The sequence below is a fragment of the Benincasa hispida genome, chromosome 6, assembly GCF_027475165.1.
Source record: "Benincasa hispida cultivar pf3 chromosome 6, pf3_genome.v1.1, whole genome shotgun sequence".
Taxonomy (NCBI): Eukaryota; Viridiplantae; Streptophyta; class Magnoliopsida; order Cucurbitales; family Cucurbitaceae; genus Benincasa; species Benincasa hispida.
The window spans coordinates 46,433,368-46,457,759 of NC_143483.1; the positions used below are offsets into that span (position 1 = coordinate 46,433,368).

The window sequence follows — 24,392 nt, forward strand, 5'->3', positions numbered from 1 at the left end:
GGTTCTTTAAAATGTGTTGTAGACTGCAAGTACATTTTCTTGTTTGAATTTGATTAATAAATTTGATTATGTGTATAATTTTCTTCATTCATGGCCAGAAGAAGATCCTCTATTATACCTAGATCGATCATGTTGAGTCACATAGTGTCCACGATCGCCACGGCCTCTTACACTTGATGGTCGTCCCTCCTTTGTAAAATGTATACACTCACCATGATATCTGTATGTCACGTACTTGTCAGACATTTGGACGGACATGTGAAGTTTGTCCTTCTTCCATACTTAGCGCATTAAGCATTGTTAGAAAGAATTCAAATATTGAGGGAGAGGGTATCATAGAAGTATGTGTAGAGTGATCGAATGGGATTGTTGGATACTCATTTTGAACATCAGATTGATTAATTTCATGTTTTATTTTATAAAGTTATAGACATTGAATAAATATATGTCCACTAAAAAGGTGGGACGAAAGGATGAGTTACATTCACAAAAAAAGTGTAAGCCAGGTGGCAATTTGTGGAATTATGTGGCGATGTAACCTGTGGTATAATATAAATAACTTCTTCTTCGATTATTAATTCAAATCCATTTTAAATAAATGACATATTTTGTTGAGCGGCAAGGCAACTGGCAACGGCCAAATGACCGGCAACTGGCAACGGTTAGTTTCTAGCCGGTGGCTGCTGAAGAGTTGTATAAAAAGGCACAACACGCTCCTCTACTTCAAATAGTCTTTTCATCATTCTTTTTAACAACATGCTCCTCTCAACAGCAGGTTCGCAAATTACTTTTCAAAATTCTTCTTCTTCTTCGTTAATAATAATATTATTCTATTTAATTAATTAATCACTTCCTTTCCTTAATCTTCTGCTTAATTAGTTAATTTTCTTCTTTCTTTTAGTTGGTGGAAGCCCATAATTTCCATATGGTAAGTGAATTAACTAAACCAAAACCAAACCCTTCTTTAATTCATTCATTCATTCATTATTATTATTCTAATTACGTTTTGGTTATTTAATTTCAGATTAACATTGTTCAGTTGAATCAAAGTGGAATTAACACAAACCCCCAATTCTGTCTCAGATTTTTCTATTTTATTCTCTTTTCTTTCTTTTAGTATTTTGGAATTTTGGTGCAATGCTATATTTATTTTTTTATTTTTGGGTGTATTGCTTTATTATTTATTTATTTTATCTTTCATGATTTTAACTTTTTTCTATGCCCAATTTTTTTTTTCAAGAAAATCATTTTTATGATCTATTTCTAAACTTCCTTCCATCATATATTTTGGAAAGTGTTCTTATAACTTTTTTTTTGTTCTTCCTTTATTATTGAAAGCTTTCTCTTTAAATATCTCTTTTCAAATTTTTTTCTCAAACTTTTGTTTCTCTTAAACTTTGTTTTTGCAAGAATTGAACTCATAAAACTTTTAGAAATTTTTTCAAAAATATTTTGTCAAAACTTTTTTTTTTGTCAAAAGCTTTCTCTTTAAAAAAATCCTTTTCCAAACTTTTTTCATTCAATCTTTTGTTTAAAAAAACATCTTTCAAAAAAACACATTTCAAAACTCGTTTTTCTCTTTCAATTTTGTGTTTTGCAAAAATTCTTCATCATACAATTTTCAAAAACTCTTTCCAATATTTTTTTCTCATAATTTGTTCTTTTTTAAAACATTTTTTTTTTTTATAAAAAAGATACTCTCTTTTTCAAAAGCTCTTTAAAACAACACTTATATCATATTGTATTTTGATACTTTACCCTCTCTTTTTCTAACTTATATCATATTGTATTGAGTTTTTAAATTTTTATTTGGTTGAAATGCCTTGAATCTGTTTGTTGGCGTTTCGACCAACCAAGTACGGGGTCTCGCTGACTGATCAGCGAGTTGGGATCCAGGGAGCGCGCCCTAGTGGGGGTTCGTATTCAGCATATTTATTTATTTGTAATTATTTATGATTATGACTAAGGTTTAGAGTAGTGCGCTATATAAATTCTCTAATCCTAGAGACGTTTTGTTATGTAATTTTCTAAAAACATTCTCTCTAATAATACTGTTTCTCTCTGCCGTGGTCGTAGCTAACACACTGTTAATGAACCACGTATATCTGTGTGTTGATCTTCTCTATCTCTAGTGATTTTTTGTATTCTTTAATTATCGATTTTGTAACATATTTTATTGTATATGTTCATGTTGTTTGACTGTCTATTTAATGTGAAAGTTTTATGCAACATTCTTTGGTTTTCTACCTTTTTTTGTATAATCTTCACTATACTTTCTTTTGTGTCAGTCTTTAGAGCAATTTTTTATGAATTCTCTTGATAAATTATGGGTTGTGTTTTGTGTGTTCTTATTTCATTCTTTTTTTTTAGACTTACACATTTGGCTAATATGTTGAAATAGATTATTATGTTTTTGTTTATGTTGGACCATTTGTAGAATTTATTTTTCTTATGGCTTGATTATATTTACACTATACAGGGTTCAAAAAGTTCAACTCTTTTATCTTTTACTGTGACATTCTTTTAGTTTATTCTTTGTTTGGTTCTAAATTAGGTATTTTGTTTTTATAAATATCACTCTCTCTTCTATTACATTCATTTTTTTTTTCGCTTTTGTGTACTGTTTATCTTAGTTCTACTATTATTTTGTATATTGATTTGTTTAGCTAGTTTTGTACATACCCATTATTTTCTTTTATGTGACATTCTTTTAATTTAGTTTTATCTTGTTTTTGGTTTTACTATTATTTAATACATTGTTTGAACGATGGATCTTTCAAATAATTATCACTTTCAGTGTGATAGTTAGTTTCACTTTTATATTTTATTTTCTTAGTTGTTTTTCCCTTGACAAAATATGATTTTTTTTGGTGTCTTTTATTATTTAAATTTTGTCAGATTCATTTTTTTGTATATTATTTTCTTTGGTTCTCTATTGTGTTGTCTTTTAAACATGTTTGCATTTTGCACTATGGATTGTTCTAAAATGGCATTCTTTATTTTCACTTTTTATATTCTCTGTTTTATTATTTTTAATTTTTTTCATTCTTTAGTTTCACTTTTTCTTATTCGTTGTTTTATTATTATTTTTTTTCATATTTTTTTCTTTTATAATTTTTTCATATTTTATTTTTTTGACCAAATGTGATTTTTTTTTAATATGGTTGCATTTTCACTATGATGGTGTTGTTTGTTCGAACGTTTTTCCACCCTGTCTTTTATTGTGCCATTATGAATTATTCAAATTTCTCATGTTTGTTGTTTCTTTTATGTGAAATTCTTTAGTATGTTTGATTTTGATATAGGTGTTAGTTTTGTACACTATTTTTTTTTTTTTATCTAGTGATTCTTTTTATTTGCTCTTTATATTTTAAATCTCTTTTAAAATTTTATTTATTTTTCTTTGTTAATTGGCACTATGGTTTTTTTTTGTCTTCTACTTTATTTTTGTATTTTAGTTCTCTTTGTTTAATTATTTTTGATAAATTTCTATTATACTCCAAGTTATTTGTAGAATTAGATTGTTATGTTTCATTTGTTTTACTAAATGTATAATTTTTTTCTTTTTGACGTGGTTGCTAAGTACTGTAGTAGATTATTTTTTATATAATAATTTTAGTAAAAAAAAATCTTCTTGGTCTTGTTTTTATTTGATTCATAGGTTTCAAATCAAAATTAACACAAAGTCATTAAGTTCTAAGTTTTGAAATTTTAATGTGACCTTAACATACAACAATTTTTTTGTTGTTCTTGTGTGCTAGTTTCGCTTTAGGCAGTATGCATCGTCTTTACAAATTATGGATTATATTTTGTGCGTCTTCTAGTTTTACTTTTGTGATTTTAGTACTTTTTTTTATCTTACTTGGTTAGTTATGGTTTAAATAGATATTATTATATTTTGTTTCCGTTGGACCAAATATGGAAATTTTTTTCTTTTTTCTTTTTTCTTTTTTGATTTATTTATATTGTACTATACAAAGTTCAAAAAGTTCAATCCTTTTTCTCTTGTTTGTGAAATATATATATATATTAATTATATGTTGTTCTACACTATTATTTGGTACTTTGTTCTTTTATTGAACTATGAATGGTTCAAATAATTATATTATAACTCTTTCTCTTCTAAGAATAGGAATTTTTTTCTATAGGCTTATTCTATTGTGACAATAATTATTTTCGTTTTTGTATATTATTTTCCTAGTTTTACTATTATTTAGAATATTGATCAGTTAGTTTTGTGCATTATTATTTTTTATGACTATATATATATTTTTGTGATATGTGACATTCATTTAGTTTTTATCTTGTTTGGTTCTACTAAGGTGAACAAACTATATTCTTAGTTTCATTAAGTTTCTTGACCAAATATGAATTGTTTTTTTGTCTCTTCTATTCTTTCAATTTTGTTAAGTTCAGTTTTTGTATATTATCTTTTTGGTTCTCTGTTGTCTTTTTCTTATGGACATTCTTAAATGTTGTAGATTTATTTAAGCATTTTGCACTTGATAATCCTTCTAAAATTTTCTCTATTCTTTTGCTCTTTTGTTGTTTCTTTTTTATGAAATTTCTTTCGCTTTTGGTATATAATATTTGATTCTACTATTGTTTGATATAATTTGATGTGTCAATTTTTTGTATGTTACTCTTTTTTTCTCTCTAAGATTACTTTTAGAATTATTTTTTACTAAATCTGAGTGTTTTGTGATTGTTAATATGAAAATCTTGTCATCTGGGACAACAGAAAAAAGTTATAAACAAAACAATCAAATAAGAAAAATAAAGGGAATGAATAAATCTTCATAAATCTGTTGTATTTCCTAACCAACGAAGTTATATACAATAGTTCAATTATGTAAACGATTGGAAGAAGCGCTAGACGATCGTGTAGACGCAGTTAAGTGGAGCTAGATATTCGTGTAGATGACAGTTGAGGAGCTAAACGATCATATAGATGATTGGACGTAGAGCTAAACGATCGAGTACACGATGCGATCGTAGAGAAGGAGAAAAGACACGGGAGTTTAAGTGGGTTCGGCCAAAGGGGCTTACGTTCACTGTGCAAATTGGGAGGTTCTCTTTTATTACTCTTCAAAGTATTACAGAACGAATGAATACCTTGCTCTCTCGTTTTCTTATTCACTCTTACATTAATCTCACATTTGTTTTCCTTTGCAGGTGCAACAGTCAACGATGAAGCGCTAGTTGTTACAACACAACAGAAAGAGGTCGACAACAATTCAACTGCCAGCTGCAATGTTCTTGATTTCAAGTCTTTCTGTAACAATCTCCACCTTTATAAGAATCCAGAGTACCGTCCCTAGGCTTTACTGAGCTGACTTGAGCTAACATTTTTCAGGTAACTCAAACCCGAAAAGCTCCAAGCATCTACCAAGCTTGTTTAATGGAACAGTTTTGGTTAGCATATCAGCTGCATTACCAGAGGTAGTAATCTTCACTATCTCGATTTCCCTTTTCTCAATCTTTTGTCTGATGAATGATATTTAATATCAATGTGCTTGGTTCTATTATGAAACTACTGATTCTTAGATAGGTATATTATGCTCTAGTTATCACAATAGTATTTTTTTTGTGTTATGCCGAAATTGGTAAACCTTTTAGCCACAAACCTTCCTTCACAGCTTCAGACAATGCGATGAACTCTCAACCTCTATTGTGGAAAGGGCCACAACAGGCTGCAAAGTAGTTCCAACTGATCAAATTGGTTCTCCATAGGAAAACATAGCTTGATAAGGAACTAGAGTGCGGAGAATCCCCAGTTTGACCAAGGATGGATTAGGGTCCCCGAATCGGGGATGAGGCAGGGATAGGGTGTCCCCGCCCCGATTAGGTTTTTAAATATTTCTTCTATATATATATAATTAGATTTTTAAATATTAGGTATTTAATTTTTTACATTTAGCTTGGTTTTTAATTTAGCCTAATCTAAGCCCAACAAAAGTATTCAAGCCCAAACCAAAGATAATTTTACAAAAAAAAATAATAAAAAAAAGTCCCCATAGGGAAATAAAAGGGAAAATAGGGAATGGATCCCCAGGGACCCGTTTCCCCAACGGGGAATCCCCATCCTGTCCCCACCTTGAAATGGCGGGGATGGGGATAAAATCCCCCATCGTGGTCAGGGACGGGGAACCCTTCTCCACCCCGGCCCCGTTGCCAATCCTATAGGGGAACGTCTTCTGTCCAAATCTACTTAACTAAACTTCATTATTGGATGAATGACTCATTTTGTCTATATAAGACTCTTGCCTCCTTGGATGAACATAGATACCTTAGTATCATAGATACCTTAGTATCTACTTGACTACCTCCAAATGTCTTCTACTAGGGTTTGCCATGTACCTACTAACCATACTTGTTGCATAGGACAGGTCTGGTCTTGTAGAAGTCATAAGGTACATCAGTGATCCCACTGCTTGAAATAAGGTCGCCTTCATATGGTTCAAATGCTCTTCATCTGTGCTCTTTGGACTATTGGCAGCTGAAAGCTTGAAGTGAGCTGCAAGAGGAGTGCCTATTGGCTTAGCACTCTCCATCTTGAACCTCTGCAATATCTTTGAACAATATTCAGATTGACTATAACTAGCAATCTACCTTATTTTCTGTCTCTTTCAATCTCAATGCCTAGGATCCTCCTTGACTCCTCTAGGTCTTTCATATCAAACTCTCTTTTAAGAAGTATTTTCACTTGCCTCAATTCTTCTTTGGATCTCCCGACCAGCAACATGTCATCTACATAAAGAAGTAGATAGACTGGTTCCTTGAAGCTACTAGAGTCTATGTAGACACACCAATCATATGAGCTTCTTTTGAACCCCATCTTGGAGATCACTTCATCAAATCTCTCATACCAATATCTCGGTGATTGTTTGAGGCCATATATGGATTCATTCAGCAAGCACACTAGGTCTTCTTCTCTATCTTTTATATAGCCTTGAGGCCTCATGTAAATTGTCTCATTCAACAGCCCATGTAGGAAGGTTGTCTTTACATTCAATTGGTCTAGCTCCAAATCCTTTCAACTAAGGAAAGAAGCAGTATGATGGAAGTATGCTTTACAACTGGAGAAAATACCTCATATAGTCAGCCCAGATGCTAGTCAATGCCTTCTTTTTTAGTGAACCTCTTAGCAAACAAATCTAGCCTTGAACCTAAGCACACCTGGAATCTCTTCTTTGAATTTATAAATCCGTTTGCATGAGCTTTGTACCCTTTTGGCAAAGGTACTAGTTTCTAAATGCCATTTTGGTTGAGAGACTTCATTTCATGATTCATTGCCTAGCATCTGGGCTGATTGTTGCTTCTTCAAAGTTGGTAGGTTCATTATTACTCAAAGAAATGGCATCACTCAATGCTACACTAGCAAAATTAGACTCTTGGTATCTAGTTGGTGGTACAATAGTTCTTCTAGGTCTGTCTCTTGCTAATGAATAGTTGTGTAAGTCACTATGTATCTCAATTTGTTCACTTAACACACATGCTCACTAGTTTCAGCAACCTCACACCTTTTAGATTTTGAGAGGAAGTAGAAGCTCCATGATCATTTTAAGGCTCCACCTCAAATCTTGTGCTACTAGTCTTTGTCACTGTAGAAGATGGTTGTTCTGACATCATGAACACCTCATTTTCTCTAAAAACCACATCTCTACTATTCACACACCTCTTTTCAACTGGATGCCACAACCTAAAGCTCTACTCTTGGTGTAATAGCCTACACAACCAAAACACTTTCAAGTGTTCCAGCTTAGATGGCTGCCCTGTTCACCTATCTTCAGGAGTTTTCAGCTCTATGGATTGATGTGGGCATCTATCAAGAGTGTTGTAGGAGACAGCTTCAACCCAATATTTTTTAGGCAATAAGGCATTGGACAGTTGACATCTTACTCTTTCCAACACGGTTCTATTCAATCTTTCAACTACTCCATTTTGTTGTGGTGTGTACCCCACAGTTCTATGCTTTACTATGCCATGCTCCCTACAAAACAAATTGAACTCCTCTCCATAATACTTCTTTGGATTTTAAAATGTAAACCCAATTCTTCCTTGAGTAATCTTCTACAGATGAAAGAAAGTATCTTGCTCCACTTAGAGATGGAGAGTGAGTTGGCCCTCAATCTTTCAACTACTCCATTTTATTGTGGTGTATACCCCACAGTTCTATGCCTTACTATGCCATGCTCACTGCAAAACAAATTGAATTCCTCTCCACAATACTTCTTTGGATTTTAAAATGTAAATTCCTTGAGTAATCTTCTACAAATGAAAGAAAGTACCTTGCTCCACTTAGAGATGGAGAGTGAGCTGGCCCCCACAAGTCTAAAGTGCATATTCAAGGATTTCCTTTAAAGTGTGTTGTCCTTTGGGGAATTATTGTCTTGTTGCTTTGCCTAATATACAATGTTCACAGAATTTAAAGCTATCTCCCCTTAGAAGCATCCCTTGTTTAGAGAGCATTTGCAGCCCCCTCACACTAAGAAAGCCTTTTGTGCCACAACTCATCTTCAGTAGTTTTTTCATCAGTTGCCAATAAGGCCGAATGTGCCATTTGCACATCCTTGATGACATACAAACCATTTACCTTGATTGCCACCAAAACCACTTTAGAATCCTTAATAATTTCAAAGGTACACCCCATACTCACAGCCTATGACATCAAACATCTCCAAAGATAGGAGTTTTTTCTTCAAAGTAGGAATATGTCTCACGTTCCTTATCAATTTGACTGAACCATCCTACATTTTCAAGGACATAGACCCTATTCCAATAGCTCTGCAAGTGTTATTGTTTCCCATATAGATCAGTCCACCATCTCACTTCTTATAAGTGCAAAACCCATCCCTTGGATGGTGTCATATGGATAGAGCAGCCAGAATCTAACACCCAATCCCGAGTCTCCATAATATTCTTCAATAGTAACTAAAGCATCTGAATAGACTAGGGAGTTCTCTCTTACAGTAGCTTCGGTCTGTTTACCCCCCGGAGTTCTGTTGGTTCAATTTTCTCTTCAAGGCATAGCAGTCCTTTTTCATGTGCCTCATTTTGTGACAAAAATGGCACTTTATCTTGGATTTATCACCATTGTTCTATTTCCCCTTCCCATTGTTCTTGTTCTTTCCCTTTGAGAACAAGCCTTCACCTCCTTGTTGATCCTTCTTACTCATGCAACTCAAGTTCCCTGACTTTCATAGCTGATTGATAACTTCTGTGGTAATTCTTCTCTACCGCTTTTCATTGCAGTCTTCACATCTTTGAAAGATTCTGGTAGAGAATCTGTATGAATGACTCATTCTCCCAATATTATCTCTGATTAATATGAACTCAGAAGACAGTCTCTTGAACTCATTAAGATTATCCGTGAGGGACTTTGTTGCATCCATCTTGTAGGTGAAGAATCTTTCCCTGAAGAAAGCTTTGTTGGGCAAGTCTTTGTTGAGATATATTTCATTCAGTTTGTTCCACAGGGAGCTAGCCTCAAAACACTGTCTGTGACATTGAGTGTATGGTTCTATAAACATTTCTTCAATAGTCTCTTTATCTGCCTCAGAGAGTGTTTCAGGGTACTTTGCAGGATCCGTAATGGCCAAGAGAGCCTTCTGCTGCCCCAAGACTACTTTAATCTTCACTTTCCATAGTTCGAAATCTGTCTTACCATCGAATTTCTCAATCTTATATCTGGTAGTTGTCATTCTTGGTCTTCAAGATTTATAATTCAAAAGCCTTAAATCTTGGAGCTGTCTTGAACTGTTCACTAAGCTCTGATACCACTTGTTGTCCCAGATGACAAGATCTTCACGTTAACGATCATAAAAAACTAAGATATAATGGTAAAAATAATTCAAGAGTCATGGGAGGTGGTATGTTGAGACTTGAAAATCCTTCTGTCGTTTACCAAATGGCAGTTCTATCGTGTGTAGACGAAGCTTCAAGAACTAAACGATAGTTCAATTATGTAAACAATTAGAAGAAACGCTAGACGATCGTGTAAACGATAGTTAAGTGGAGTTAAACGATCGTGTAGATGACAGCTGAGGAGCTAAACGATCGTATAGACGATTAGACGTGGAGCTAAATGAGTACACGATGCAATACTACACGATCGTGTACTCAAAACTCTCAAAGAATTCTTTGCTCTCACCAATGTTTCACAGATAGATAAAGTGCTTAGAGATAATGAGACTAATTTTGTAAACCATGAAATGTCTTTCTTGAGAAATAATGGAATAATAGCTCATCAAAGGAGTAATTCACATACTATGCAACAATGAAATGTCTTTCTCGAGAAATAATGGAATTGCTCATCAAAGGAGTAATTCACATACTTCGCAACAAAATGGAATTGCTCAGAGAAAACACAGGCATCTACTGGAAATAAGAGCTTTAAGAACACATGCCTCTCTTCTTATTAGATTATGGGGTGAATGTATCCTGACAACTACTTATTTGATCAACTAGAGTCCTAAACATACCCAATACCAAACTTTCTAATAAATCAATCAACTTACAATTTCCTCAAAGTTTTTGGATGCTTGACCTATGCAACCAACCTACATGGGAGAACAAAATTTAACCGTAGGGCACACATGTATAATCTAGAATATCCAGTCAAACAAAAGGGATATAAATTGTATGATCTTGACAAGAAATTTATGTTGAACAGATGTTGTGTTTCATGAGAATGTAACCATTTGCTTTAAAAGATGATGAAAGAGAGAAATTTTCAAATTATTTCCCAGTTAATATGACGACACCTTCTGAGCATTCTGACACTAATCATGAGCAGTCTTTGACCCACCTAGATTGGAAGCAGTTTTACCTTTTGACTCTGACGCAAATCTTGATTCTGATAGTCATGGAATTAATCATATATGGACTAATAACCCTACACCCTCAAACAGATTCCCTAGAAGACAAACTCGACTTTCATCTCATCTTAATGACTTTTTTCTTTCCTCTAAAATGCTGACTAGATCAAACACATCACGTGCCCTTAGTCCTGAATTTAATCATTCATACCATGCCTTTATGGCCAAATTTGACATTGATGCTGAACCTGCATCCTTCCATAGGGAGTTGATCTTACTGCCTAAAGGTAAAAAGGCTATAGGCTCAAAATGTTATCGGGTGTATTTATCTTGACGCTCCAATGCATCCTAATTCTTCTCTTCTTTTTTCGAAATAATTTGCACTTGAAGAATGTTATTTGAGCAAGAGCATTTTTATAGGCAATATTCGAGCTCCTTTGAGGACGCCATTTATGCACTCTGATAAATTTGTCGTCATCCACCCATATCTGAACCCTTCATCATATGCTGAGTCCATTGCTCTAAACCAATGTTGTCAAAAAAACTCAGACAGCTCCGATTTATTCCTTTGATATCTTCAATTTCTTTATTGAAATTCTAAATTTGAAACTGACACCCGGCACGATAAACATAATTTTTCAATGTATTAAATTTGTACTTTTTATTAAAGTTGTTGACGATATATCGTAAGCAGAAATGATGGTGACATTTTGGTCCCGTCCAACCATTTGCTGGATTGTTCACTGTTGCGATTATGTCAGCATGTCGATCTGAAATTAAACACACCTCTTCGTGTGTTACAATTTCTCTCAAGTGTTTCAAGAACCATCCCCATGAGTCTGCGGACTCTTCATCAGCAACGGCAAATGCAAGTGGAAGAAGATGCCCGTTTGAGTCAACTGACGTAGCAATCAACAATTTTCCTCGATATTTGCCATACAAGTGTGTACCACCATCTATCTGAATTATCGGCCGACATTTATTAAAAAGCTTCTATACAAGGACCAAATGCCCAAAATATAGAAGTTAGGATAACATGGCATTCAGTAAGCGTTTCTTTCACTCTCCACTCTACACGTGTTCCGAGATTGGTCTTTTTAACCATATACAACCACCTAGGTAACAATTTGTAAGACTCATCCCAATCACCGAATACTTTAGCCAATACTTTTCTTTTGCCCTCCCATACCCTATGGTAAGGTACATGATATCCAAACTTTGATTTGATGTCGGACTGCAGTTGTGCCACGCTGATAGATGGTTTTTCTCTTACGGCATCACAGAACTCTAGTGCAATCATTGATGAATCCTTGCACATGACTTTGACTTAGTTCTAAATAAAAACATGTATGCTGCTCATCGTACTTAGTGATCTCGAACAAGTCGTGCAATTTTTTCTTTATTGCACGAAGTCTCCACTTGCAATCTTCCTCCCACTTCTTACACCGAATTGTCCAAATCGTCAGTGTCGATTCCACAACCTCATATGATGTGTGACATTTACTAGCAAAACATTTGATCGTGTGTTGTAGCATTTCTTTATCTTGACAAATCATCCCTTTATACAACTGAGTATTGTCAACGTCCACAGGGGCTACTACAATTGGGTCATGTTCTCGAATGTTATCCAGTACATTCATATCCAAATCGTTGAATGTATCTGAAAGTAACTCATGTTCACGACCATCGAATTCCAACTCTTCAAATTTATCGTCCGTTTTAGTTTTGAAATCTCTATACTTGTTGTTAGCCGCCATATCTTCATTATCACATGGCGATGCAATTGACTCCAGATCAGGATCAATACATTCAGTTGGATCTTCAATCTGACTAAATGGTATATTCAAGTTTATATCCACCCCTATCCTATTTACATTTACATATAAATGAACTAAATTCGGCAGTAGCATCGCGATTGAGAACATCAAGTTCATAGCTTGTGCATTCGGCAGTAGCATCGCGATTGGGAATGGAAACCTTATTGATCCTGATGGTTAGGTTAGGATGTCTATATATTATTTCTAACTGATTTGTTCCCATATCTACAATAAGTGACATCCCAACCATTTCAATAAATTGTTCAAATACAATTCCACTGTTCGCATTTATGCTAAAACTCCCACTTGGTGGTTGATCATAGTCAACTCCATTAATACCATCAATCATATTACCATTTGTAAACAACAAAAATCCCAAACATTTGTCCGCCATTTTCTAAAAAAAAAAAAAAAAAAAGGACAAACAATACATTACTAATTATTCTCCTAATTATCAAACTTAAACAAAAACAAACCACAATAAAAATCACAATAAGAAATATAAGAAATATATTTAAAAAATAAAAAAAAATCACAATAAGGTAAACTTTTTAATGTGAACAGTGGAATTGTATTTGAACAATTCATTGAAATGGTTGGGATGCCACTTAGTGTAAATATGGGAACAAATCAGTTAGAAATAATATATAGATATCCTAACTTAGAATCATCGGGATCAATAAGGTTTATGTCATTCCCTATTCTGAATGTACAAGCTATGAACTTGATGTTCTCAATCGCGATGCCATAGCCGAATTTAGTGCATTTGTATGTATGTAAATAGGATAGGAGTAATAAACACCATTTAGTCAATTTGAAGATCCAACTGAATGTATTGATCCTGATCCGGTGTCAGTTGCATCGCCATGTAATAATGAAGATATGGCGGCTAACAACCAGTATAGAGATTTCATAATTGAAACAGACGATGAATTTGAAGAGTTGAATTTCGATGGTCGTGAACATGAGTTACTTTCAGATATATTCAACGATTTGGATATGAATGTACTGGATAGCATTCGAGAACATGACCCAATTGTAGCTCCTGTGGACGTTAACAATACTCAGTTGTATAAAAGGATGATTTTTTAAGATAAAGAAATGCTACAACACGCGGTCAAATATTTTGCTATCACGCACCATATGAGGTCGTGGAATCGACACCGAAGATTTGGACAATTCGGTGTAAGAAGTGGGAGGAAGGTTGCAAGTGGAGACTTCGTGAAATAAAGAAAAAATCTTATGGCTTGTTCGAGATCACTAAATACGATGAGCAGCATACATGTTTTTATTCAAAACAGAGTCAAAGTCATGTGCAATTAGATTCATCAATGATTGCACTAGAGTTTTGTGATGCTATAAGAGAAAAACCATCTATCAGCGTGGCATAACTGCAGTTCGACATCAAATCAAAGTTTGGATATCATTTTCCTTACCATAAAGAGGGTATGGGAGGGCAAAAGAAAAGCGTTGGCTAAAGTGTTCGATGATTGGGATGAGTCTTACAAATTGTTACCCATGTGGTTGTATATGGTTAAGCAGACCAATCCTGGAACACGTTTAAAGAGTTAAATGCTTACTGAAGGCCATGTTATCCTAACTTCTGTATTTTGGGCATTTGGTTCTTGTATAGAAGCTTATAAATGTCGGCCGATAATTCAGATAGATGGTATATGGCAAATATCGAGAAAAATTGTTGATTGCTACATCAGTTAACTCGAATAGGCATCTTCTTCCACTTGCATTTGTCGTTGCTGATGAAGAGTCCACAGACTCATGTGGATGGTTCTTGAAACATTTGAGAGAAATTGTAACACACGAAGAAGTGTGTTTAATTTTAGATCGACATGCTGGCATAATCGCAGCAGTGAACAATCGTTTCTACTTACGACATCGTTTCTGCTTACGTCCAAATGGTTGGACGGGACCAAAATATCACCATCGTCCTTACGACATTTAATTTTTCAATGTTTATCGTGTCGGGTGTTAGTTTCAAATTCGAAAGTTCAATAAAGCAATTGTCTTATCAGAGGAATAAATCGGAGCTGTCTGAGTTTTTTTTTACAACATTGGTTTAGAGCAATGGGCTTCATGATGGAGGGTTCAGATATGGGTGGATGACGACAAATCTATCAGAGTGCATAAATGACGTCCTCAAAGGAGCTCGAATGTTGTCTATGCTTTTGCCCAAATAACATTCTTCAAGTGCATGAATTATTTCGATAAAAGAAGAGAAGAAATAAAGGAGTCAAGATAAATACACGTGTTGATCCTCCTACGCATTAAAGGGCTTTAATGTAGTGAGTGGCATCTTCCTGATAGGGTGATGAGACAATTCGGTTTTCAGTAGGATGTCTCATCGCCTTGTAATATTGAACACCTACGCATTTTTAATGTAGTTGCTGACAACCGACATTAAAAATAATGTTATTAAAGACCTTTAATGTCGGTTTAAATGCCTTCAATAACACCAATATTGCAGCCTTCAATGTCGATTGACCGACATCGAAGGTCTTTAATGTCGGTTGCAACCAACATTGAAGGTCTTTAATGTCGATTGAGTCTCAACATTGAAGGTCTTGCAACCAACATTAAAGGTCTTTAGTGATTAAAGGTCTTTAATGTCCGTTGCAACCGACATTGAAGCCTGAATCTGTCCGTTTTTTTTTTTTAAATTCCGTTGTCGAATCCATTTTTTTGGTTAAATAAGTTAAAAACAACATTATTGTATCGTGTTGGGTCAAGAAATGTCCGTCATTGTTTTATATTAAAAAGTATAAAAAAAAATTGCATGGAGAGCCCCATCAATATTTGTCTAAACCTATAAATTTATCCACAAACAAGAATCAATATTTCCAATCCATTATATATACTCATCAATATTTGTCTTCCACCTATGAATTTATCCACCAAAATTTACAAAACAATACCAGAACCAGACTTTCATAGAATACATAACTTACACCAATGTCATCATTTCTCTCACTCACAAATATCAATTAGTACTAATTCCATGAATAAACAAGAATCACAATACCAAAATCACAATACCATGAATACAACTTTCAATAATAAACAGATCATGTCTTCCACCTATGAAATTTATCCACAAACAAGAATCACAATACCAGAACCAGACTTTCATAAAATACTTACACCAAGCCATCATTTCTCTCATTCACAAATTTTAGTACTAATTCCATGAATAAACCATAATCACAATACCATGAATACAGCTTCCAATAATAAATAGATCATGTCTTCCACCTATGAATTTTTCTACAAACAAGAATCACAATACCAAAATCAGACTTTCATAAAATACTTACACCAAGGCATTATTTCTCTCGTTCACAAATATCATATTAGTACTAATTCCATTCACAAAGATCATGGTTAGATAAATTTACATTCATTCTAAGCTAGCATTTACATTCTATTGAGACAAAAAAAAACAATAATTACATCCTTACACAAATTAGCCAACAAAACTTGTCCATTGGGTCCGAATTACGTCGATCTCTCCTTGCGTATATGCATCTTTTGTATTGAACTACAAAAAGGAAAAAAAAAAAAAGAAGATAAATTCAACATAAGTTTACATCCATTTATTAAATTAAAGCTAGCACTATAGAAAAAAATAAATAATTTGCATACGAGGCTAGTAATGGGAGTAGTAAGCTAATGCACTATTTCGTGTATATACAAGCACATAGTACCCACATCCTACAGAATCTAATTGACGAGGGCACTGCATATAAAGAAGTTGAAAACAATTGTTAAATTTTTATAAAGAAGTCGAATGAACATAAATTGTTAAAAAATGAATACAAATTTACCTTTACAAGTTTCCATTTTGGAGAAGACCGATAGTGTTGGAGATTGTGGTTGGCTTGCCATGTTTTCAATCCACTAAATAGTTTAAAAACATTAGTTAAACATAAATACTTCAATTAAGAGCTAAGAAAGTTTAATTACACTTACATATTTATAACTCCATGAAAATCCTCTTGAACCTTGCTTCGAAGAGAATCCAAAACATAAACACAATTTTCTTGTAGATTGATTACAATCAATATCCAATGATAACTATAATAAGCAACAATTTTGAAATATTAGTATGTTTAGAATGCAAATTAAAAATAACTTAAGAACTTGTATCTACTTACCCTGTGTTATATGGAATGAGGACTAATTGGTCTAAATTAGCCAATTCTAATTGATTGGCTAAATTTCTGGATCGGATATCTTAAGACTTCACGTGTGGCAATATTCTTGCTTGATCAATTATAAAAAAATCTTTTTCAATCATGACCACATTCATCCCAAAGATACCTAAACAAAGTAAAATTTATTATTTATCAACATGAAACAAAGTATACATGAGTGAATCTAGATGAGCAATACTTACGCAATGTATGTCAAAATACACATGTAGCCTATTTCAACCATATTGCAATATTGGAGTAGATCATCGCGGCCTAAATAAATAAATTTGTCTCTTCCAAATATATGCTCGTCCAAAGAGATACGGATCATGTCTACATCGTTCATGTTATGCATGACATGTCCGTTCAATAATTTGATAGTACCATTAGCGTGAGTATAATTGAAGGACTGGCTAAAGCTCTTAATTGGTGAATGATCCTACCATAACCAAAGTTACAAAAATTCAAAGTAGGAAAAATAATAAATAACCAAACTCATAAACTAAAAAGGAAACATACTTTTTTCTCGTCAACCATAACTACAAAGTTCACGAGGGCCATTTTACGAAATTGCCCATTGCTTGCTTTAAGAACTTTATTTTACCCTTCACAGGAATTGGTATAGGCAAATCTTCTCCAATGGCAATGTCAATCAAAACTTTAACAGTAAAGCATGGCACATCATCATCAAATGTTGTGGCTACTGCAATAATATTATCTACAGTTCCTATAGCCAAGTGGCATGGTGTCCCCTTAACAAATTTAAAAGAACTTATGTCATGCATGGTTAAGCACGTACAATATGATTAAAATTTAAAAGTTAAAAATAAATAAATTACCTCCAAATCTTCTTTAGACATCTTCTCAGTATCTTCTTCAGATGCACTTAGTGCAACACTTCCAACAGATGATTTGGACTGATGAAATTGTCTGCTGTGAGTTCTTTCTCTTGACACTTTACCATGTCGAACATTTTTTTTACTAGAGCCTCCTTCAATTTCTTGGCTCATAGAGGACTTTGGTTTTACTAATTTGAAATATTGAGAATAGGAAACAAAATCACCCATTCCTCTAACACGTCCCCAATGTTCTTCCGTACCCAATGCTTTGATGAGAACATCTTCACCTTCATGAACTTCAGCCAATTTATCCTATAAAACATATTACAATTTTCACACAATATCTATATCATCTTAAACTTTATATATATGTCATCTTAAATTTTGCATAGTATATACTTACAATCTGATTAGCACATTCTTTCCTTTTCTTGGTTCCTTCCATAAAGTCGCTCGATAAGAAGGGTCATTCAATAGGTTCTACATGAACATACATATTTAATTAGCATAAACATATTAGAATAAAATAGGTTCTACATGAACATACATATTTAATTAGCATAAACATATTAGAATAAAATATTTAATTTAATTCGAATAACTCACTAATTCTTGGGCAAGATTCACATAGCCCTTCCGAGAAATGTGGTGATTATATACACATTTGGCACTTTCTTTTTGAATACGACTGATTTTCTGTACAACAAATCTAGTTGAAGTTACCTATCAAAATAATGATAACGTTGACATGTAATTTATTGTGAATGACTTACCTCCCATTCTTCACTCAATCATTCATTGACGAACGATATCCAATGATCTTGCTCTATATGAGAATATTGTTGCGGTGGAAATTGTAAGACCGAGGGTTCATCCTTAAATGGAAGTATGAACTTTTGAGTCAACGTTGTCTTGAAAGTCTGAAACTTCCTAGATGCAGACATTAATATACAATGTTTGCACTTAGAGTCCACATTGAATGACATCTGCACAATGAAAAAAGTAGTTAAACAATAAACTAATAAACTACTATGCACGTGATTTAAAAGTTTAGAAAACATATCGCTACACAATCTCGGAATATACAATGTTTGGAACTTTTTTCCAAGAATCATGCGTTATAGGAATTTGTTGTCGAACACAAACTCCTATATAACTCTGCATCTTCTTTGCTCCAGATCCAACTGGTTGTTCATGTTCATTATAATCGATGGTCAACCATTGCCCAGATGTCCTTATTTGTGCCAACTCAGACATTGTAGTTGGGCCACGTGGTATATTTATTCTACTATGTTTTTGTGGGATCATATTTCTATCATCATCGCTGCTACTTGTTGAAGTTTCCATGTCAATCTACAAAAAAAAAAAAAACATTACTCACATAAAAAACATATAATCTTAATATTTAAATACATATAACCATAGTAAATGACATACCATGTTTAATACATTATTTATCAACTCATCGACCCTCACAATCATGTCTAATGTATGTGGATGTTGTATCATCAATCTCAGTAAATGTATCAACATTGGGCATTCTTTGCATACCTCCATAACCACACTCTTGTAACATATCTCCTATTTCATCTTTATAAAAATCATCCTCAATTGTTCGTTGTGTAGATGTTAAAATAATTGACCAACCCGAATTTGTGGGGTCTTTTACATAGAATACTTGTTTTGCTTAAGAGGCTAAAATAAACGGGTCTGATTTATGTCCAATACGATTGAGGTCCACAATAGTAAACCTAAACTCGTCTGTTTTGACTCTAGTTCTATTCTCAACCCAATTACATTTGAATAAAATAAATGATAATCCATGATAGTCAAGCTCCCATATTTCTTGTATTACACCATAAAAGGTCATATCTGACATGACGGGCCTTTTATCCTTAACACTAGAGACTTGCATTGTGGTAGCCGTTATACTAACTCCACTATTTTGAACCCTCCTAACATCATCGCGATTCTTTGTGTGATAGTAGTAACCACTGACCACATAACCGGAATATTTTGCCACAGTTGGACAAGGTCCATTAGCTATCTATCTTAAAGAAGATGATATGAAATTTTTAGGAACTTCGAGAGCTAGTGCAACCTACGATATATTTCATAATATTTTAGTAGTTAACATTTAATTATACATCAAATAGTAGGTCTCTAGAGATTACCCGTGTGGACAGCCACCAACTGAATATACGATTATGCTCTTCTTGAAGCCACTTTCTACTTTTATTTTTACCAGAATTGAGCTTAGAAAAAATATCCATATGTTGTCTATTATAAATGACAAAGTTAGTAGATTATTGAATAATCAAGTAACCTAAAACAAGAATAAGATGAAGATCTACATACTCGACGTAAGGAAGCACATCATTTACATGTTGAATAACATAAAGATGAGCTTGATCCAACTCATCCTTACTCGATCTGATAAAGAAGCAGCTGACAATACTCTATCAATGTTTGAATTCGCTTTCTTTGTTGATGAGTTTAGCCCAATAGAATTAACACCATATACGAATTCAGAACAAAACTCTATAGTCTCTTCAACAATATAATTTTCTCCAACACATCCTTCTGGTCGATTTTTATTTCGTACATAAGTTTTCAACACTTTCATGTATCGTTCAAAAAGATACATCCACCTCAAATAAACAGGTCCACAAAACTCAACTTCTCTTACGAGATGCACTACAAGGTGTACCATTATTGTGAAGAATGATGGAGGAAAATACTTCTCTAAGAGGCATAGAGTGACAATGATATCCTCTTGCATACCCTTTAGCTGAGATGAATCGATCGCCTTGCAATATATAGCATTAAAGAAGAAGCATAGGCGAGTAATTACAAGTCTTACATGTTTGGGTAAAATATCACGAATGGCTATCGATAATAATTGTTGCATAAGAACGTGATGGTCATGCGACTTAAGTCTGTAAAGTTTTAAATCTGTGAACGACACTAAACTTTGAATGTTCAATGAATAGCCTTCAGGTACTTTAATTTTTGATAGTACCTTACAAAAGCTCAATTTCTCAGCTCGTGTTAATATATAACATGTGGGATGTAAAAAGACTTTTTTCTCTCCTACTTGAGGGGCTAACTCTGATCTAATGTTCAGTTCCACCAAATCTAATCGAGTATCATCTTTTGTTTCATCAGGAATATCAAGCAATGTGCCAATAAGATTTGCACATACATTCTTTTCAATATGCATCACGTCTAAACAATGTCGCACATCAAGATACTTCCAGTATTCTAACTCGAAAAGAATAGATTTTTTCTTCCAATAAGTTGAAGTGCTATCTCCACTGTTCTTTTCTTTGATACTTTTCTTACCAAATGAATATTGATACTTACTTGTTTCTGCAAGAATTTCTTCCCCACTCAATGGTTCTGGATCAAATTCTAATTCTTGTGCGCCATTAAAAGCTTTCTTTTGTTTTCTATATGGATGATGGTGGGGTAGAAACTTGTAATGCCCGAGATATGCCATCCTCTTCCCTTTTGGTAAATAAGTGGATGAAGTATTCTCTCTACAAATTGGACATGCATGATATCCTTTAACCGTACAACCACACAAGTTACCATACGCAGGAAAATCATTAATGGTCCATAATAAAATAGTTTAAGCATGAAACATTGTTCTTCATATGCATCGTAACATTCTACCCCATCTTTCCAAAGTTTTTTCAAGTCATCTACTAACGAAGCTAAATAAACATCTATGTCATTTCCCGGTTGTTTAGGACCAGATATTAGTGCAGTCAACATAAAAAATTTTCGCTTCATGCACAACCATGGAGATAGATTGTACATCACTAACATCACTGGCCAATAACTATATCTACTACTAAGATCTCCATGTGGATTTACCCCATCTGTCGAAAGAGCAAGACGGAAATTTCTAGGTTCTGACCCAAACTTTAGCCACAAATTGTCTATTTTTTTCCACGATGGGCATCTTTGGGATGTTTTAATAAACCATCTGTTTCTTTTTTTTTAAGCATGCCACGTGAATAAACTTGCTGTTTCTTTACTTCGAAACATTCTTTCAAATCTTGGAATTGGGGGGAAATACCACATGACTTTTGTTAGGATATTCTTAGCCCTTTCATTTAAATTTTTTTGAAGCTTCCATCTTGAAGTACCACAAATGGGCATACATTTGCATTAGAAAGTTCTTTTCTAAACAAGCAACAATCATTTCTACATGCATGAATCTTCTTGTACTTCATTCCAAGAGTACCCAACATCTTTTTTGCTTTCTAAGTAGAAGTTGGAATTTCATTAGGACTAGGTAATATGTCATGAATTAATTCCAACAACTCAGTGAAACTCTTATCGCTCCATCCAATTTAGCTTTTAAATTATATAACTTTACCAATGTAGATATTTTGAAAAAAGTTTTACAATTTGGGTACAATGGTTTCTTCGCATCATCTAATAATTCTTCAAAATTATCGGATTTTCCACTAAAATAGTTATTGTATGCAGCCTCAAACAATCCAATTATGTCATCAACATCAACATCATCCTCATCAACTTCGTCTAGCACTAGTAGACACATTTTCATTGTTTCTCTTAATCGGTAATGATTCACCATGAAAAATCTATGTCTGATAACTTTGATCTATACCATTAAAAAATAATTGTTCTCTTATTTTGTTCACATCTAGAGTCTTTGCATATTAACACACTTCAAACATGGACAACTCAGCTGACCATTTTTAATAAACACCTCGACTCTTAAACCATACTCAGCTGACATTCTATTCATTTTCATCCATGACTTATCCATGATTGTAAAATATGCAACTTAATCTACAAAAAAAAAAAAAAAAAGAATAACAAGGGAAAATTTAAAAGCATAAAATTATGATTGTAAGATATGCAACTTCAACAAATTTAGAACAACTAGACTTTTAAGATAAGCATCTTATAAATATTACCTTGTCCTTGTTATTAATGTTGTTATGAAGTCCTTTTTGTGTTGGGTGCACCTTCTCCACTTGTCAACCTTCTTAAAACACGTCCAATGCAATCTTCCTATCTTCCTTCCAAATCCCCAAGAATCAAAATTTAGCCTTACACGTCAAACTTGAACCTAACAAATGAAAAACTTCACTCAAAATCAAGTATTGAATCAAAACAAATATCAATCCAAACAAATATCACAATAAACCGTGTCCTTAGATTTTGTATGAGTCAATATCAAGGAATAATAGCTCTTTTTTAGAGCTAACACATAATTAAGCTATAATCTCAAACCATTAAACTAGAATCTCGAAACTAACATACCTTAGCAAAGATTATAACATATGGTGGATAATTTACAAAAAGGAATATGCGACTGAGTTAGTAGTTACTCCATAGTTCTTGACCCAAAGTTAGTAGTTACAAAGGATCAAACTTCATTAATAATAGGAAAAATATTACATACTACATATCAAAACAATTACTCCATAGGAGCTCCATAGCCCTCTATTTTCTTATGTGTGCTACGGTGGGTCCTAAAGACCTAAATCATATCTCCTCAGCACATGGCCAGGTATCTCTGGATTTTCCGGTTACTCTGACCTTTTTCATCCCTGGTAATCTCCTACTCACTTAGGTGGCGCTAAACACATTCTCATAGCATAAGGGTAAAGTCACCATGAGTATAAGTTCTAGTGGTTCACCATGAGTATAAGATCTAGTAGTTTGAAAACAATCTTTCACAAACCAGCATAAACCATCACTTTTCATAAACCTTTATGAATAGCATTTCACATCGAACCATTCCATGAAAATCAAGCTAAAATAGGATTTTCAAAACATTTTCATCAATAAATCCAAGCTAAAACATATTTTTGATATAAATTTCCAACGAATCATAATATTAAAAGTACCATAAATGCCCATAAATCAGTGATAGGAAACTGTCATCAAAACTATGATTTAATTACTCTAAAAACAAGTCATGCTCATAAAATCAGGTAAAACTGCAAAGGTTTATTTTCAAGGAAAATAGTCACTCACAGTCAAGGGCGAGAATTGTTTAGGTTGTAAGCTTCCTCAATCTCCGTTTTTCCTGAAATTGTTCAACCAATAATATTAACACTATTTTTCTATTTCAAACGCCTTGTTTCAACCAACTTAACTTCTTCGCAACCCATACTAAGTCAAAAGAAACTACCTAAAATATCAAGATGGAAGTACATTTGGGAGTTCAAGCTAAAAGTGGGTTAATCAAGCTATAAACTAAAAGAAACAGCAACTATATAAAAAAACAGCAATAAATTTGACAACAGTACAGATTTTTGACAGTCACTTCATTGTCGAAGAATACAGCAAATTCAATGGCGAGCGACGACATAAAGGAGATCGACGGCGAGTGAAGGAGATCGACGACATGAACGATCGATGGAAGAAAGTTGATAATGATCGACGGACGGCGAGGGAAAGGTTTAGGGATTGGACGAGGTAAGGTTTAGTGCTGGCGTGACAAAGAAGGGTTTGGGCGTAAAGAAGAGAAGGAGCTCACGATTTAGGGATATATTATTTAATAAAATAAGAAAAAAAATTACACCTTTAATGTCGGTTTAAAGCCCATCTTCAATGTCGGTTTAAAATCGACATTAAAGATCTTTTTTTTTAAACCGACATTATACATCCGATTTCACTTTTTCCAACCGACATTAAAGCCCGAATTTCTTCTAG

General features: G+C 33.6%; 1 protein-coding gene and 1 pseudogene across 4 annotated transcripts in view; one reads left to right on the plus strand and one right to left on the minus strand.

Annotated features, from left to right (window-relative positions):
- Window positions 1-740: 740 nt before the first annotated feature.
- Window positions 741-24,392, plus strand: part of LOC150035707 (uncharacterized) — a 103,205-nt gene continuing 79,553 nt past the window's right edge. Inside the window, exons 1-7 of one of the 4 annotated variants that reach the window (XM_090314681.1) lie at window positions 741-775; window positions 902-928; window positions 1,025-1,915; window positions 4,844-5,093; window positions 5,176-5,225; window positions 5,357-5,442; window positions 22,188-22,560. In XM_090314681.1, the coding sequence (XP_090170807.1) occupies window positions 4,952-5,093; window positions 5,176-5,225; window positions 5,357-5,442; window positions 22,188-22,245 (336 nt within the window). In that variant the 5' untranslated portion in view covers window positions 741-775; window positions 902-928; window positions 1,025-1,915; window positions 4,844-4,951 and the 3' untranslated portion in view covers window positions 22,246-22,560. Of the gene's footprint in view, window positions 776-901; window positions 929-1,024; window positions 1,916-4,843; window positions 5,094-5,175; window positions 5,278-5,356; window positions 5,443-18,862; window positions 19,948-22,187; window positions 22,561-24,392 lie in introns of those variants that run through there. The other 3 variants (XM_090314671.1, XM_090314679.1, XR_016530110.1) reach the window with 3 other exon arrangements.
- LOC150035708 (uncharacterized) lies at window positions 19,970-21,864 on the minus strand (annotated as a pseudogene).